General features: G+C 36.9%; 1 protein-coding gene across 1 annotated transcript in view; it reads right to left on the bottom strand.

Moving 5' to 3' along the window:
* The window catches only part of LOC311071956 (nuclear factor 7, ovary-like), a 49324-nt gene extending 37675 nt beyond the window's left edge, over positions 1 to 11649 (bottom strand). The window contains exon 1 of the mRNA XM_084096593.1: positions 10993 to 11649. Within this exon, the coding sequence (XP_083952719.1) occupies positions 10993 to 11394 (402 nt within the window). The 5' untranslated portion in view covers positions 11395 to 11649. The remainder of the gene's footprint in view (positions 1 to 10992) is intronic.
* Positions 11650 to 13970: the final 2321 nt, after the last annotated feature.

The raw sequence follows: 13970 nt of genomic DNA, 5'->3' as shown, positions 1-13970 counted from the left end.
ACTGAAATACGGCATGTTGCAATCTGTGACGAACATGGACGAACAGGTGAGAGCCAATGAGCGTTTGATATCACTGCCGTAAAACATGTCGTAACGCTTCTTGAGGGCGCAATTTTTGAATTTTGAATTCATCACGAGCGCGGGATTTGACAGTTACGGACTGCGCTGTTTGTGATAGCCTGTGAAATGGAGATGAAGATCACTCACTGGATAAAGGGCTGAATTTGGATCTCTTTCTTGCAAACGTATGGATTCTAAAGATTTGGATTATATCAAGTATAATAAAATTGATGTATTTTGTGAATTTATGTTGGTGTATTATTGTTCTATTGGAGAAAACGCATTTTGTGTCTCACTGTAAATAAACTAAATATTAAAATGGTTAAACGATTAAATATGGTATTTTTAAGGTTTTAAAGTGTATTCTTGTTTAAATGCATGTAGGCTAATCGTTTTTGTGCTGTTAATTCGTAAACATTTTACATTTTAGTGCTGTAAATACGTCAGTATTATACGTTTCTGTGTGTATAAAACGTAAGTAAATGTACGGTAGAATTACACTTTACGTAAAAATATACACGTATTCTCATGAGATCACGTTGAACATTCTCAGTAAGTAAAGTGCAACTTTACTATAAAAGGAAGCCTTTTTATTTCCATGGAATTACTGGGATTTTACCCAATAATCTGTAATAGCTACAGTTACGTAGCTATTAGATTATAGGGTAAGATCCCAGTAATTCCATGGAAATAAAAAGGCTTCCTTTTACAGTACAGTTGCACTTTACTTACTGAGTAAATTGTCATGTTTTCCTTGGTAACGTTGCAGGACATCCATGGAATTACTGGGATTTTACCCAATAATCTGTAATAGCTACAGTTACGTAGCTATTAGATTATAGGGTAAGATCCCAGTAATTCCATGGAAATAAAAAGGCTTCCTTTTACAGTACAGTTGCACTTTACTTACTGAGTAAATTGTCATGTTTTCCTTGGTAACGTTGCAGGACATACAAGGTAAAAAATTGTGACTATATGGAAAAGGGAATGATTAGGTTATATGGTACAATTCTGGTAATACCATGGAAATAAACAAGGCTTCATTTTACAGTACAGTTGCACTTTACTTACTGAGTAAATTGTCATGTTTTCCTTGGTAACGTTGCAGGACATACAAGGTATAAAATTGTGACTATATGGAAAAGGGAATGATTAGGTTATATGGTACAATTCCGGTAATACCATGGAAATAAACAAGGCTTCATTTTACAGTACAGTTGCACTTTACTTACCGAGTAAATTGTCATGTTTTCCTTGGTAACGTTGCAGGACATACGAGGTAAAAAAAAATTTGACTATGGAAAAGGGAATGATTAGGTTATATGGTACAATTCCGGTAATACCATGGAAATAAACAAGGCTTCATTTTACAGTACAGTTGCACTTTACTTACTGAGTAAATTGTAAAAACATCTGCAAGAACATACCCAGTATTTAAGATGTGCCATGACATTAGGGAAAACTGTTCCTGCGGGGTAGTTACCAGGTAAGTGTAAGGTAAATTATTTGATAAACCCTCTATAAATGGGTGTAGCAATGAACAACAACTATGTAAGACAAAGTAATTTATTGGAAACTACCATCTTAATTTCAAGGTAGTAATAAATAAACATGGACTGTTACCAACATAACCTTAGGATAACTACACACCTAACTTGAATTGATGGGTAATACTGGAGGTGTTTCTAAAAATTGGCTGCCTACATTCTGAGGAAGTACACAATTAAATCTGAGTTATTACCAACCTAAACAGGTAACAAGTACACAGTACTTCGTTGAGTTGATATTTAACAGTGGTGTTTTTTTCCCTGGTAGTTTCTCTGTAATTGCATACTAATCACCTTAAGTAATTACACACTAAAATACTATAATTTACCATATGCTTACCAGGTAAATACTTAGTAATTAGTTTGTAGTTTCTCTGCATTTACATACTTGTTACCTGTGGTAATTACCAATAACCAACTATAACTTACCATATATTTACCCGGTAAATACCTAGAAATTAGTTTGTAGTTTCTCTGCATTTACATTCTTGTTACCTGTGGTAATTACCAATAACCAACTATAACTTACCATATATTTACCAGGTAAATACCTAGTAATTAGGGGACTGTAAAAGGAAGGGTTACCGACCTTTTTTTTTTCATTTTGAATTTGACATTTTGACACTTAAAACAGAGACTTTTATTTTATTTATTTTTTATATCTCTGCAGCCTCCGCTCATACTATACAGAGGAGCTGGCAGAGAACAGACGCGATTCCCGACTCTCTTCTTCCTTTCCTGTATTTTCAGGTATATAGTACAAATGTTCGGGGAAAACTTGATCAAATAGGGTAACATCCATTTAATTGCAATGTACGGTGAGGGCTGGTTGTGAGAATTTGATAACTTAGTTACATCTGTGATTTCTAAAAGTGTTCATACTGTGGTAAAACTGCTGTAAATACTTCTGTGAATGCAATATTTGAGTCTAATATGTTTATTCAGTGTCTCAGATCAAAATGTTCCATTGGGTTATGTGTAAAAGTTAATCGGTTTTGTTATGTTATGTGCAAAGCTCACTCTGAACTCGCGCTTGGCGCGCTTGATGGTCACGTGACCAGCTCATGTAGAAGTGTGTAATGGCGGCCTGAATAGCTGTTCATGCATTGAAATGTTGATTTTTGACAAACTAACGGTGAAACAAATGTCACAAATGCTTTAAGAGTTGAAACAGACTTAAAATATGCACTTAGGTAAATAATCAAAGTAATAACTTGCTAGATTTGACTGTTGACCCATGAGAAAGTATGAAAAAGGGGTTGTTGTATGTTCAAACAGGTTAAATGAGAAAAAGACAAACAATGAAAAGAGATTATAGGAGTTTATTTTTGTGGTTTAAGAAACTGGTGAATGTTGGAGATTGATTTGTTGTCAATAAAGATACTATACAGAGGAGCTGGCAGAGAACAGATGAGATTCCTGACTCTCTTCTTCCTTTCCTGTATTTTCAGTAATTTGTCTGCTGGGTCTCCGGAGGCGGGGCCTGCAACAGAATGCTAGCGTGTTATGGGCAACAACAACTCAACCTGTAAGAAATGGAAAGGACATAAGTACTCGTTCATTCAACTTTCGACCTATAACCCATGTTGAACTTGCAAAACCTACAATCAAATCTGAGATTTCTCAACGGCAATCGGATGAAAGAGACACATTTAGCCGTCTAGCCCCATAGACTCCCATTCAGTCTGTGCTAGCCCACGATCACCCCCAGTGGAATTCTAATGGAACTGCAACCAAGATCGATACAATGGGGCTAATAGGAAGTGCCAAGGCTCTCCGTAGACGGGCTCTGCTTTTCTCCAGTGTTGTGACGTATTTCCCAGTGAAACGGAATATTGAACAGAGGGCAGGGTTTTACTCTAGCGCTCCTCCTCTCCATCTCTCACTCATAGCAGACTAACGGTTTGAGGGGAGTGGTTAAGCGTTTCCCAACCCAAGCCGTCAAACCTACGTCATCAGCCATTCCAGACCGGAAGTAACTTTTCAGACTTTGATTAAAGATTACGACGGCAAACAATTTTTTTTCTGTGTATTAACTTGCACGGATTAATTTTTCACCACAAGACTAGTAATATGCGCTAACAAAGTAAATATGGTCAATTTTGATTTCAGTTGGACAACAAGCATTCAAGTTGGGTTGGCTGGAGCATGTGCATTGTAACGACCACGAAGTTGGCGCATGTGCAATGAAGCATGCCAACAACAACAGACTGGATGAAGGAGCCATTTTGAGCATCTGCGAGCGAGACCTACGGACCTACTCACAGCCAACGTGTTTCTTCTTTCTTCAGCTTCTTTACACCGCAAAAGCCATCGTTTTATGTAAGTAATAAGTATATGTATTTATATTGAAGTCGTTTGTAAAAGTACATGTAACAACATCAGCTTGATTGCAGAGCCCTGGTTACGGCTATTCATTTTTCACGAGCAAGCTTAACTGTTAACAAGTCTCCCAACTTCAGCATCCAGCATGTAAAATGTTTAGAATAGAACCTGAGGTAATTGTGGTAAGTTAGGAACAAGTTCAAAATCGCCACTTATTATTTTAAACTAACTTTGACGTTATAATGCACTAATACATTTACTATTTAATTTGGGAATTTTTGCAATACAACAAAGATATATTTTAAAGTCGACTCTTTATCTTAAATTTAAATTCACACACGCGTTACAGTGGCCTAATATTTGAATTTCACGTTTTAGACTGAGCTCAAAGGCAGTGAAAATCTGCAATTTTTTTTCTCTGTGCCATTCGAAGCCTGGCTGGGCTTTCTCGCGTGTTTCCAGACTACTCGACAAGACTGCAAACATCTCATATAAAGTAAGTATAAGTTTATGGAGTTGATTTAGTTTTGATATTATTAATAAATACATGCACAAAAATCAATGGATTTGATCGAATTTGCAAATGTATTTTGCTATCCACCAACATGCATTTCAACTTGTGTCCGCAATGAATTTGATCGAATTCAAAGTTCCACAAATTGTGATACTTTAACCCTCTGAGGTTGGCAAACGCGCCGGCGCGTTTTGCTGGATTTTCTTCACATTGTAGCACTATAAACTTAAATTACTCCGTCATTTATGGTCATACAGAAAAAAGAAATATAAAAAAAGAATCTGTGATATTTTTACTTTTGTATGTGTCCACTTACAATCAAATCAAAACATTGTGCTTTTGTAAAATAAAGAAAATAAACAGGGTGTGCGTTCTGCCTCTCCGTCGCGGTGAACTTTTTTTTCTTGAGCACGTCTATAAACTGAAACAAAACTCAGCGAATACTTGTCACACATTTATGAGCCATATACCTTTATAAACATTTAAGTGTGTACTTTTAAATGATCGGATTCAAACTGAAAACAAATATTCTCTGTTTAAGTAATTTGTATAAAACCAACAAGATGTCCAGCTTCTCAAACGCTTCCTAATTATTTTTAATTTGAACACGGCCACTCGCGCAAAAGACATTCACATGCAAATCTCCACATGGAACGCGAACGCGCTCGTTACCTCAGAAACAAAACACCAAAACACTTCACAAGTCTCAGCTTTTCGTCGAGTTTGAAATACGCGCCGTGAGCTTACATTGGATTTAGGCTACCTCAGAAGAAGAAGAACACGATTTGAAGACAAGAAAGATGTAAGGTAAGAAATTCTTACATATTAGTTTGTTATTGTTGCATAAATTTCACATTGCAGTTGAACTGTTGCTAGATATATGGTGAATATTATAATATTTAGACCCGTGTTTACTGTTACTGTGTTTGTGGATATCTGCTCAAATGTAGATATGTATATGGTAATCATAATGTTTTATATTTGAGCGCGATCGCGTTTGAATGTATCATATTTTGGATCGCGATCGCGTTTGAAAAGCACCAAACGGCTTCATGTTTTTACTATTATCTCATTTCATATCATCATAACGAATGGAAACATTTGAAGTAACATGATAATCAATATATTTTTCTCTAGCTTAGTTGTTACTGAAATATTTTGGAAGATTTATAGGCTGCTATAGGTTATTGTTATTGTTATTATTATTTTACTTTATGCAGCACTGCGCATAGCCTATGCCTACAAGGCACAACAAACCTGGTGTTCATTATATTATATATTGTTGGAAACATTTATGTGTGTGTGTGTGTGTGTATTAACTGTGAATTTTAAAAAGCAATTTTAACCAGAAAAATCTAAAATTTATTCCCAAAATCGTGCAGGCCTTTCTCTTGATATCAGTATGTTCACTTTTTTTTTTTTTCAGGGCCCAGATGCCACTCCTGCTGACTTCAACATTCACATGAGTCTCTGTACATGAACATGGTAAAGTGAAAATCAAACACCTTGGAAATGAAAGGTATGTTTTTAGGAATGGCACAAAGGTCTCTGTCTGTGGATAATTGTTTTCAATGAGTGCTTTTTTGTCATTTGTTGTGTATCTTTGGATTATGTTGTGTTGTAAATAAATCCAAAAAATCTAAAACCCATTCTTTTTTAAATCTCCTTATTCTTTGTGCAAGGTTGCTCAGAATGATAGGGCCTGATAGCTCCTAATAGGGCCGTTAGGGGAGGGTCTTTGTCTTTCTCAGGTGTGAAAAGCTTACATATTAATGAGCTCCCGCATAAAGCTTTTTCACACAAAACACGTCGTAAAAATTTTAAATCAATATATTGTATATCTGAATGAGCAGTCAGGGCGATTTTCACATAGTTTTAGAGCAAATATTCTAGGCTACGTCATACAATTTTCAAAAGTCTTGTGAAGAAAAAATCAGTATGGGTTTCATGACCTTATTTCAGTGAGAATTTTTTTTTTGTATTTTCACAAACCACGCATAAATGTCATTATCTCAAAACAACAAACTTTTACACACATGCTGCTGATATATTATTGTAGCAGAGTTTGTGCTGAATACAGTGTAATTAGACTTTAGCCATGAAAATGTCACAAGTAACAGAAATAAGCACAAATGTCAGAGCATGTCAGAACACCTCCAGGGCCCAGAAAACAGCTCAGACCCCAGAGGGTTAATACAAAAGAGAAGAATTGTATTCACAAACATGTCTGTGTACAATTCTCTGCACATTCATTTAATTCTGAATTTCACAGACACAAGTTGAAATGCTTTTGTTTGTGGGTTGCAAAATAAACTTGCAAATTCGATTAAGTTCATGGATTTGTGTGCATGTATTTAAAGGTGCAATATGTTACTTTTTTTCAACAGTAAAAGAGGAGATGACAGGATAAGTACTGTGAAAAAGGCCAAATGAGGACAGGTTAATTATTTGCCAGATCATCTTAAAGGCCAGTCTGATGATTCTTTGGAAGAGGAAAGCCTCATCTTGGCAGAGGAAATGAAGAAGAAACCCAAGAATGAAGCTCTATGGTATCTGAAGTGCTGGAACAATGGCCTGCCCTGTTTCTTTCAAATGAGGTAAAATAAAGAAGATTGAAATGGAATTAATTGGCTGTAGATTATCTTTAATACAGGTTATTGTTGTTGTGGTAACTTGGTATGAAAAGACCACACAAGAGAGAGGAATGCAGGAGGGTAGGTTTACTAATAACTGCTCTTATTTTACAGGATTACATTAGCACAACTTGGCTATTCCACAGAACCGGACATACTACAGCAACAGGTAATTCCCACACAACACAAGCATATACACCCCCTAGTGGTAAAACTGGAATTGCTAGAATTAACTCAATCTACTACAGTTGTGTTGCTTGTAAATGTCTGTTGTACAATGTTACAACCAAGACCTGTTTTATTTCTATCACCAGTTATGTAATGAGTTCAAACGCATCACCAGTGTGGACCTCCTCAAGATATTCAGAGCATCAATACACCAGCACACTCTGCAACTCCTCAAGCTATACAGAGCAAGAAAGGGGGCATTTGGAACAGAAATGGAAGATTTTTTCAAGCTTGATCAGCAGGTAACTTGTTAATGACCATCATGTGTTAAAGTTACCAATAGATAGATGGTTTTATAAACAGATTTATCAGAGCCGTTTGCCATTTTATTTTCTATAAAGGAACATTTTCTTAAGATATTTTTGAAGCAACATGACAATGTATGTCAAGTGTACACTGGCTGATTAGACTGATTTTGGTCCTGAACTTAGAATACTGCATACAATACCGATTTCCTATTTAACCCATCTAATTTGATTCATTGGCTCATTAGCAGAGGCTCTATGACTTCAAACATACATGCAAACTCATAAAAAGTTCAAATTAATAAGTTCATTAGAAATTTTTTGTACCCATTTTTTTAGACCACAAATATTGTGACTCACAGAAATCAAACCATCTTGGAAGGTCTCCCATGTTTCTCCGTGAAGATTCCTCTGCACTTTTTAAAACATGCCTGGTGATTATGTTTCCTTACTTCAACAGATATACAACTTCTTGCCACATGAACATGAATGACTAATGGGAATGGGAATTTTTGTGTTAACAGCGAACAGATTGTTTTGATTTCAAATGTATGTGTACGGCAAGCACGCTCATAATAGAAGTGTCACTTTGTGTTGTTTTTTCCAGGCGCAGCGAGATGGAAAAAAATCTCAACTTTTCAGAATGCCGCAAGCGCACCGCAGGCAATGTGACAAGAGCCAGCCAATCAGCTTCACCCTTTCTGTAACAACATTGAAAGCTCAGTCAACCTGAAGGATGGGGGTGCACCCAAACACTACTGCTGTTTTTCTCTTCTCCGTAAATAAATCTTGTAGTAAAGCTACAGCAAGCGTTTTTCAGTGGTGGAAATCCATTACTAAAACTTATTTTTCGTTGTGGAGAGCGCAGTTCATAATTGCATAGCAACGACAGACGCCACGGGAGCGCAAGCGCTTTGGCAAGAAGGAGAAAGCATTCCACGCATTTTTAGACGTGATATGTGAACGGCCAAGACGTTCTTTTTTATCTAATCAGAGTGAGCTAATATAGGCAGGTGTTCCACCCCCTCCAATGCATATCAAGTTTGACATCTGCCGTGAGGTTATTATTTATGAACATGCAAATGTAATTATAATATAAAAAAAAGTTTCAATCAAGCAAGAAAAAGCAAAGTTAGCAGGAGTCTCACAGAGGCACAACATGCAGTGTAGGTTTCGTTCTGTGTGAAAACATGACGAAAAGCAGAATGCTGAGAGAAATTATTTGAAAGAATTAATGAATTAAAGGGGACCTATTATGCCCATTTTCACAAGATGTAAAATAAGTCTCTGATGTCCCCAGAGTGTGTATGTGAAGTTTTAGCTCAAAATACCCAACAGAATTTTATTTACAGCACGTTTAAATCATCATTTTTTGGGTCTGTGAAAAACGCACAGACCCAAAACGCGTTTTAGTGCTTCTCCTTTAATGCTAATGAGCTGCTGGTTCACGGCACAGGGGGCGGAGCCTAAGCAGCCGCAATCAGAGCCAGAACAGGGAAGATGATAATAATAAAACAGACAGTCACAGTAATGGTGTTCATTTCAACCATAAAAATGCCTGCAGAGTCAGAGAATATATGCTGTATGGAGTTGGAACAGGTATAGTTTAGTTTAATTACGATTCTAACCTATTTGGCATTGCTTGTATACACTATTAATGCAAGCCTGCTGTAGGACTCCGTCTGACGATCTGAATTGTCTGAATGATGACACAAAATATACTGATGAGTTTAATAAAGTTTACTGTATGTCACACAAAAGATGAAGCATCAGTTTTTCTTCAGAAAATCACTGTTAGAGCTGAGTAAACAGTATAAGAAGTGCATAAGTAACTTACATAAATTTCTGTAGAGTTGAGGGAGCATTTTCTTTGAAAACAAAATGAATCCACCTCGTCTTCAGTGGCTGGCAGATTTCAAGAGTAAATAGAGAGAGCTATGTGGATGAATACATCCAGTTACAACACCTTCAACGCTTGGGAGATGCTTCGACGCTTCTCGTGAGTGCATTGCTGCAGCAATGGCTGATGTGTACAACTTGCAGTGAACTCGATCAGGGCGGGTCTAAGTTATAACGGCAGTGTCAGTCAACACTCGGGGGCGGGGCCTGTGGCTTTAGTGATGTCACTAAAGCCACATTCTGAAAACAGGTCGTTTGGAGAGACTGCTTATGATTTATGGGGATTAAAAAAAAAAGGAGTGAGTGGATTTTTATCACTGTAGGGTGGTTGTGTACACACACTGCCAACACACATTTATGTCCAAACTTTTTCAAATTTTGCATAATAGGTCCCCTTTAATTATTTGAATGCATCTCTAAGGGGGAACCAACTGTCTTTAGAAAAGTTTTGATGGCATTTGCTTTTCATCTTCCCTGTATAATGCCTAAAAAGTAGTTTACAGGCGCAGCGCTGCTGTTTACAGAGGTTACCAGGGAAACGGCTCTCTTTCTGCTGTTCCATAAGCGCCACCTACTGATGGAGAGTGGATTTACATTTTCATTCAGTCTGTCTGCCTTTTGTTCAGACAGTGTGAAAATCGGACCGATTTTTTACTATTAATTCTAAAAGATAAGCTAATGTGTATTCTAAATGTCGGTCCTGACTCATTCTTTTTATAAAAATGATTTAAAGGCTGAAATATGTGAGGTATATCTTTTTATAAAAACTTGTACATGTTAGTAGATGTTGCAAGACACTCCTTTAAAATCTGGCCATCATTTTTTTATGTTATTATTTTAATGTTTATGTAAACAAAAAGTGCATATTGATGCTAATTTTATTTGTTATTTGTTGGTTTTCGACATAAAACTTGGTGAATTGATTTCATTGTGTAGTATTAGTACTTTTTGAACAGGATTCTGTGATAACCGTGATCAGTTTGATCACTATAATCATGAAATTTACACCATTTCATTATGATGCACTATAAAATCAACTATAGTTATGTGTTTTTACAGTATAATATGCAAAGTACTATTTTCCATAAAAAACTGTAATCTCTGATTCTGTTCTTTTCTCTGACATTAAAAGGGTGACATATATATAGGCCAAAACTCAAAACTTCAAAAACTCGTTTAGGTCTAAAACAGTTTGGATAGTTGTTATTATGAGAGTTATGAGACATTATTTAAGAGATTTAAGTATTGTATTACATGAGTAGCTCTCGGCCATTTTCATTTTTAAAAAGTAACTCTCAAATGAAAAAAGGTTGGAGACCCCTGAGCTAGAGTTTCATGCCAGAACTTTGTATTTCTTTCAATGTTTCATGTATAGTTCTTTACAAGTCAAAGTAAAGGGAAGTCGTGTGTGTGTGTGTGTGTGTGTGTGTGTGTGTGTGTGTGTGTTCTCTACTCACTGAATGTGTGCACTACTTTTGAGTGCCATACTTGGCCTTCACACGTCACTTTCACTTACATGTGAAACGAGACATTTGTCTTACCTTATACGATGAAACCGCTTCACTGATGGGTCTGAATTTGTGATTGTCGTGCTGTTGTGAAGTAAAGCACACTAAACACACAGGCTGTTTGTCCTCCAGACAGAAGAGTTTGAGTTTCTCACTGTGTAATCTGCAGATCTCCTCAGATCTTGATGAACGCGTCTCATTTCTCTCCTTCAGAAACGACTCACACAAGTTTTTTAACGCCAGATTAACTGGAAGTTCCGGTTTTGAGGATCTTCTCCTGCAGACAGGACACTCCTGAGTGTTCTTGGTTCTCCAGAACTGTTGAAGACACTCTTTACAGACACTGTGACTACATGATAAAAGAACAGGAGCCTTGAAGATTTCACAGCACACGGGACAAGAAAGCTCTTCTGCAGAGACATTTAGTGAAGCCATTTTCACCGTTTGAGCTCCAGCAACACAAACTTTACTTTCACTTTCTGAACGACGGGTTTAAAAATGAATCACTTTGAGAATCACAACAATCTGCTGTCTGTTCAGAAACAAATGTCTCAAAAATCCCTCTTGAAAGTGTTTGTCTTCATTCTCCACTGATCGCTGCTTCTTTACTGCTTTTGTCGAGAGAGAAGAGAGAGCATGACAGAAAAGAGGAATAATAAGTCAGTCTCTTCCTGGTAAGTGTTGTCAGAGGGTGGAGTTTATGATCACCTTTGGTTCAAAGACCAACATCAGGATTTCTTCAGGTTAAAATTTAACAAAACTTGCATTGAAACTGTCTCAGGATAATAAAACCTTGAACCAAAGACTAAAGAACAATGAAAAAACACAAATATTGACAACAAAAATACTCAAAGACACTTTATTGGTGCGTTTTATTTATTGCTCTTTATTTGTACATAGTTTATTTATTCAAGTATCCAATGACTTATCTGAGTTTTGTTAATCCTTTTGTTATTTACTTGCATTTTGTTGTCCTACGGTTAGTCTCACTGCTTCTATTGTTCTCATTTGTAAGTCGCTTTGGATAAAAGCGTCTGCTAAATTAATAAATGTATTTAAATCCGTTTTGGAACTGTTCATCATCATCATTCGACTAAAATGTTACATGTAAATTCACAGCTGCTCTTGTTTCACTGTTTTTACAGTTATGTGGTGATGTTATCAGCCATTATGGGGTTAATCCCCAAATATGGCGTTTCCGCGAGTATAAAAGGAGATGCGACGGACATCTGGGCGAGCGTTTATCCCGTTTCTGGGAAGTGACGTCACTTTCGGGGCGCCGGTTTCGGTTCAGGAGTGCGGCAGAGGAGATTAGCAGACACGAGAGGCAAACAGACATTACTACGAGCTTTTTTTTATTAGCACGTTATTGAGTGCATTGAGCACCACGAGTCATTTACCACAGTGATACAAGCGTGGAGGTGTTGCAGCAGGCTTGGCAGCCTTTGAAGGCTCGGCAGACTCTGAAGGCTGGCAGACGCTGTCGGCTCACGCTACTTACCGACTGTTTATCTACGTGTGACACTAAACGACCCTGAAGTGGATGGGATGGCGTTTCACGTATAAATTACCGTGCTCGCCCTCATTTCCGTCTCTTGCTCAAACTGTCTACTATTATTTTGAGAAGCTGTTCTCTATTTCAACAGTGTGACTGTTTCCATCCGGTTGTGGACTGTATTCAAGCTGATCGAAGCACGCGTCGAACGTACAGCCTGCTAGGACACTTCTCAAATTGATCCTTAATGTGACAGTACTCCTCGACTGTTGAACTGAGGCTGGGGGAAGTAATTGCACACTGACAAATTCTCTATGTCACCCTTGTATTTATATAGTTTATATATGTGTGTTTAATTCGAATTCTGCATTCATTATTTTGTGATGACTTGATTTACTGTTTGTGACATTGTTGTTCATTTCTTTGTCAGGAAGTTTGTGGGGTGGTCTAGAATCTCCCGCTATCGTGCTGAGCACGGTCATTATAGAGAAACTGGCCTGGTTGGCCGTGCGTGTGATTTTTATATGCTTCTTTGACAACCTTGATGTGAGAGTGCATGTTTCGTGTATCGTTTTTTTTGCATTGAATATTCTTTGTCTTTTCCCTTCAGAATCTGGGGCCATCCGTGGTTCCTGAAGTCTTCTGGGTGTGGTGGTGGTTTGATTGACAGTCTGCAGTGTTCACAGTGAGTGTAGTGTTGTGAGAGAGCACGAGTGGTTGCAGTGTTGATCTGATAGCCAGGACAAATTCCCCAGGTTCTGAAGTGGTGTGTGCGTGTGTGTGTGTGTGTGTGTGTGTGTGTGTAATGTGACGTGTCTGGTTTTAAGATTCTTTATTAAAAAGTGTGTGTGTAGTAAATTATGCTTTTCCAATAAACTGTTTGTACTTTCACCATTGTCTGGTATCTGACTCAGCCATTGCGGATCTGTGTGCTTTACGTACTCAAACTATTTCTGGGTTCCCGGATTACATCTGGGTGGCGTAGTCGGAATTCACCTAAAGTCCTAAATTGCCACAGTTATACTGTGTTTTTACAGTACAATTGTAGTTGATTTACAGTACTCTTTAATTTATAGGCTTGCTGGCAACCAACATTTTCTGTATATGTTAAAAGTTTTTACAGTGTAGTATCATATTTTATTATGTGGACACAAGTACATAAATAAAGTTGTAAAGTTTGTGGTGGTCAACAATAAAGTGCTTTAAATAAACCATTATGCCCAGAGTGAGATGAGACAAAAATACAACATTCATTATTTGAAGTAAAAACAACATAAATAAATAAATAAATTAATCAATTAAATTAAAAAATATATTTTTTTATTTACTCAATTTTTTTGGTGACACATTTTTACAATAAATTATTGATTATTTTTATTTATGAGTAATATTAACTTTTTTATTTCCTCTAAACCTTTGTAAAATAGTATTCCATACAACCACCAGTATACATGACATTGGCCTTTATTGTCGATGAGTACAGCAATACAGCATATTTTACATTGTAAAATACATG

This window comes from Abramis brama (assembly GCF_963993115.1).
Source record: "Abramis brama genome assembly, chromosome: 21".
In the NCBI taxonomy this organism is placed as follows: domain Eukaryota; kingdom Metazoa; phylum Chordata; class Actinopteri; order Cypriniformes; family Leuciscidae; genus Abramis; species Abramis brama.
Note: the sequence above shows the minus strand (reverse complement) of the source record. Positions and strands in the feature narration are given on the sequence as shown.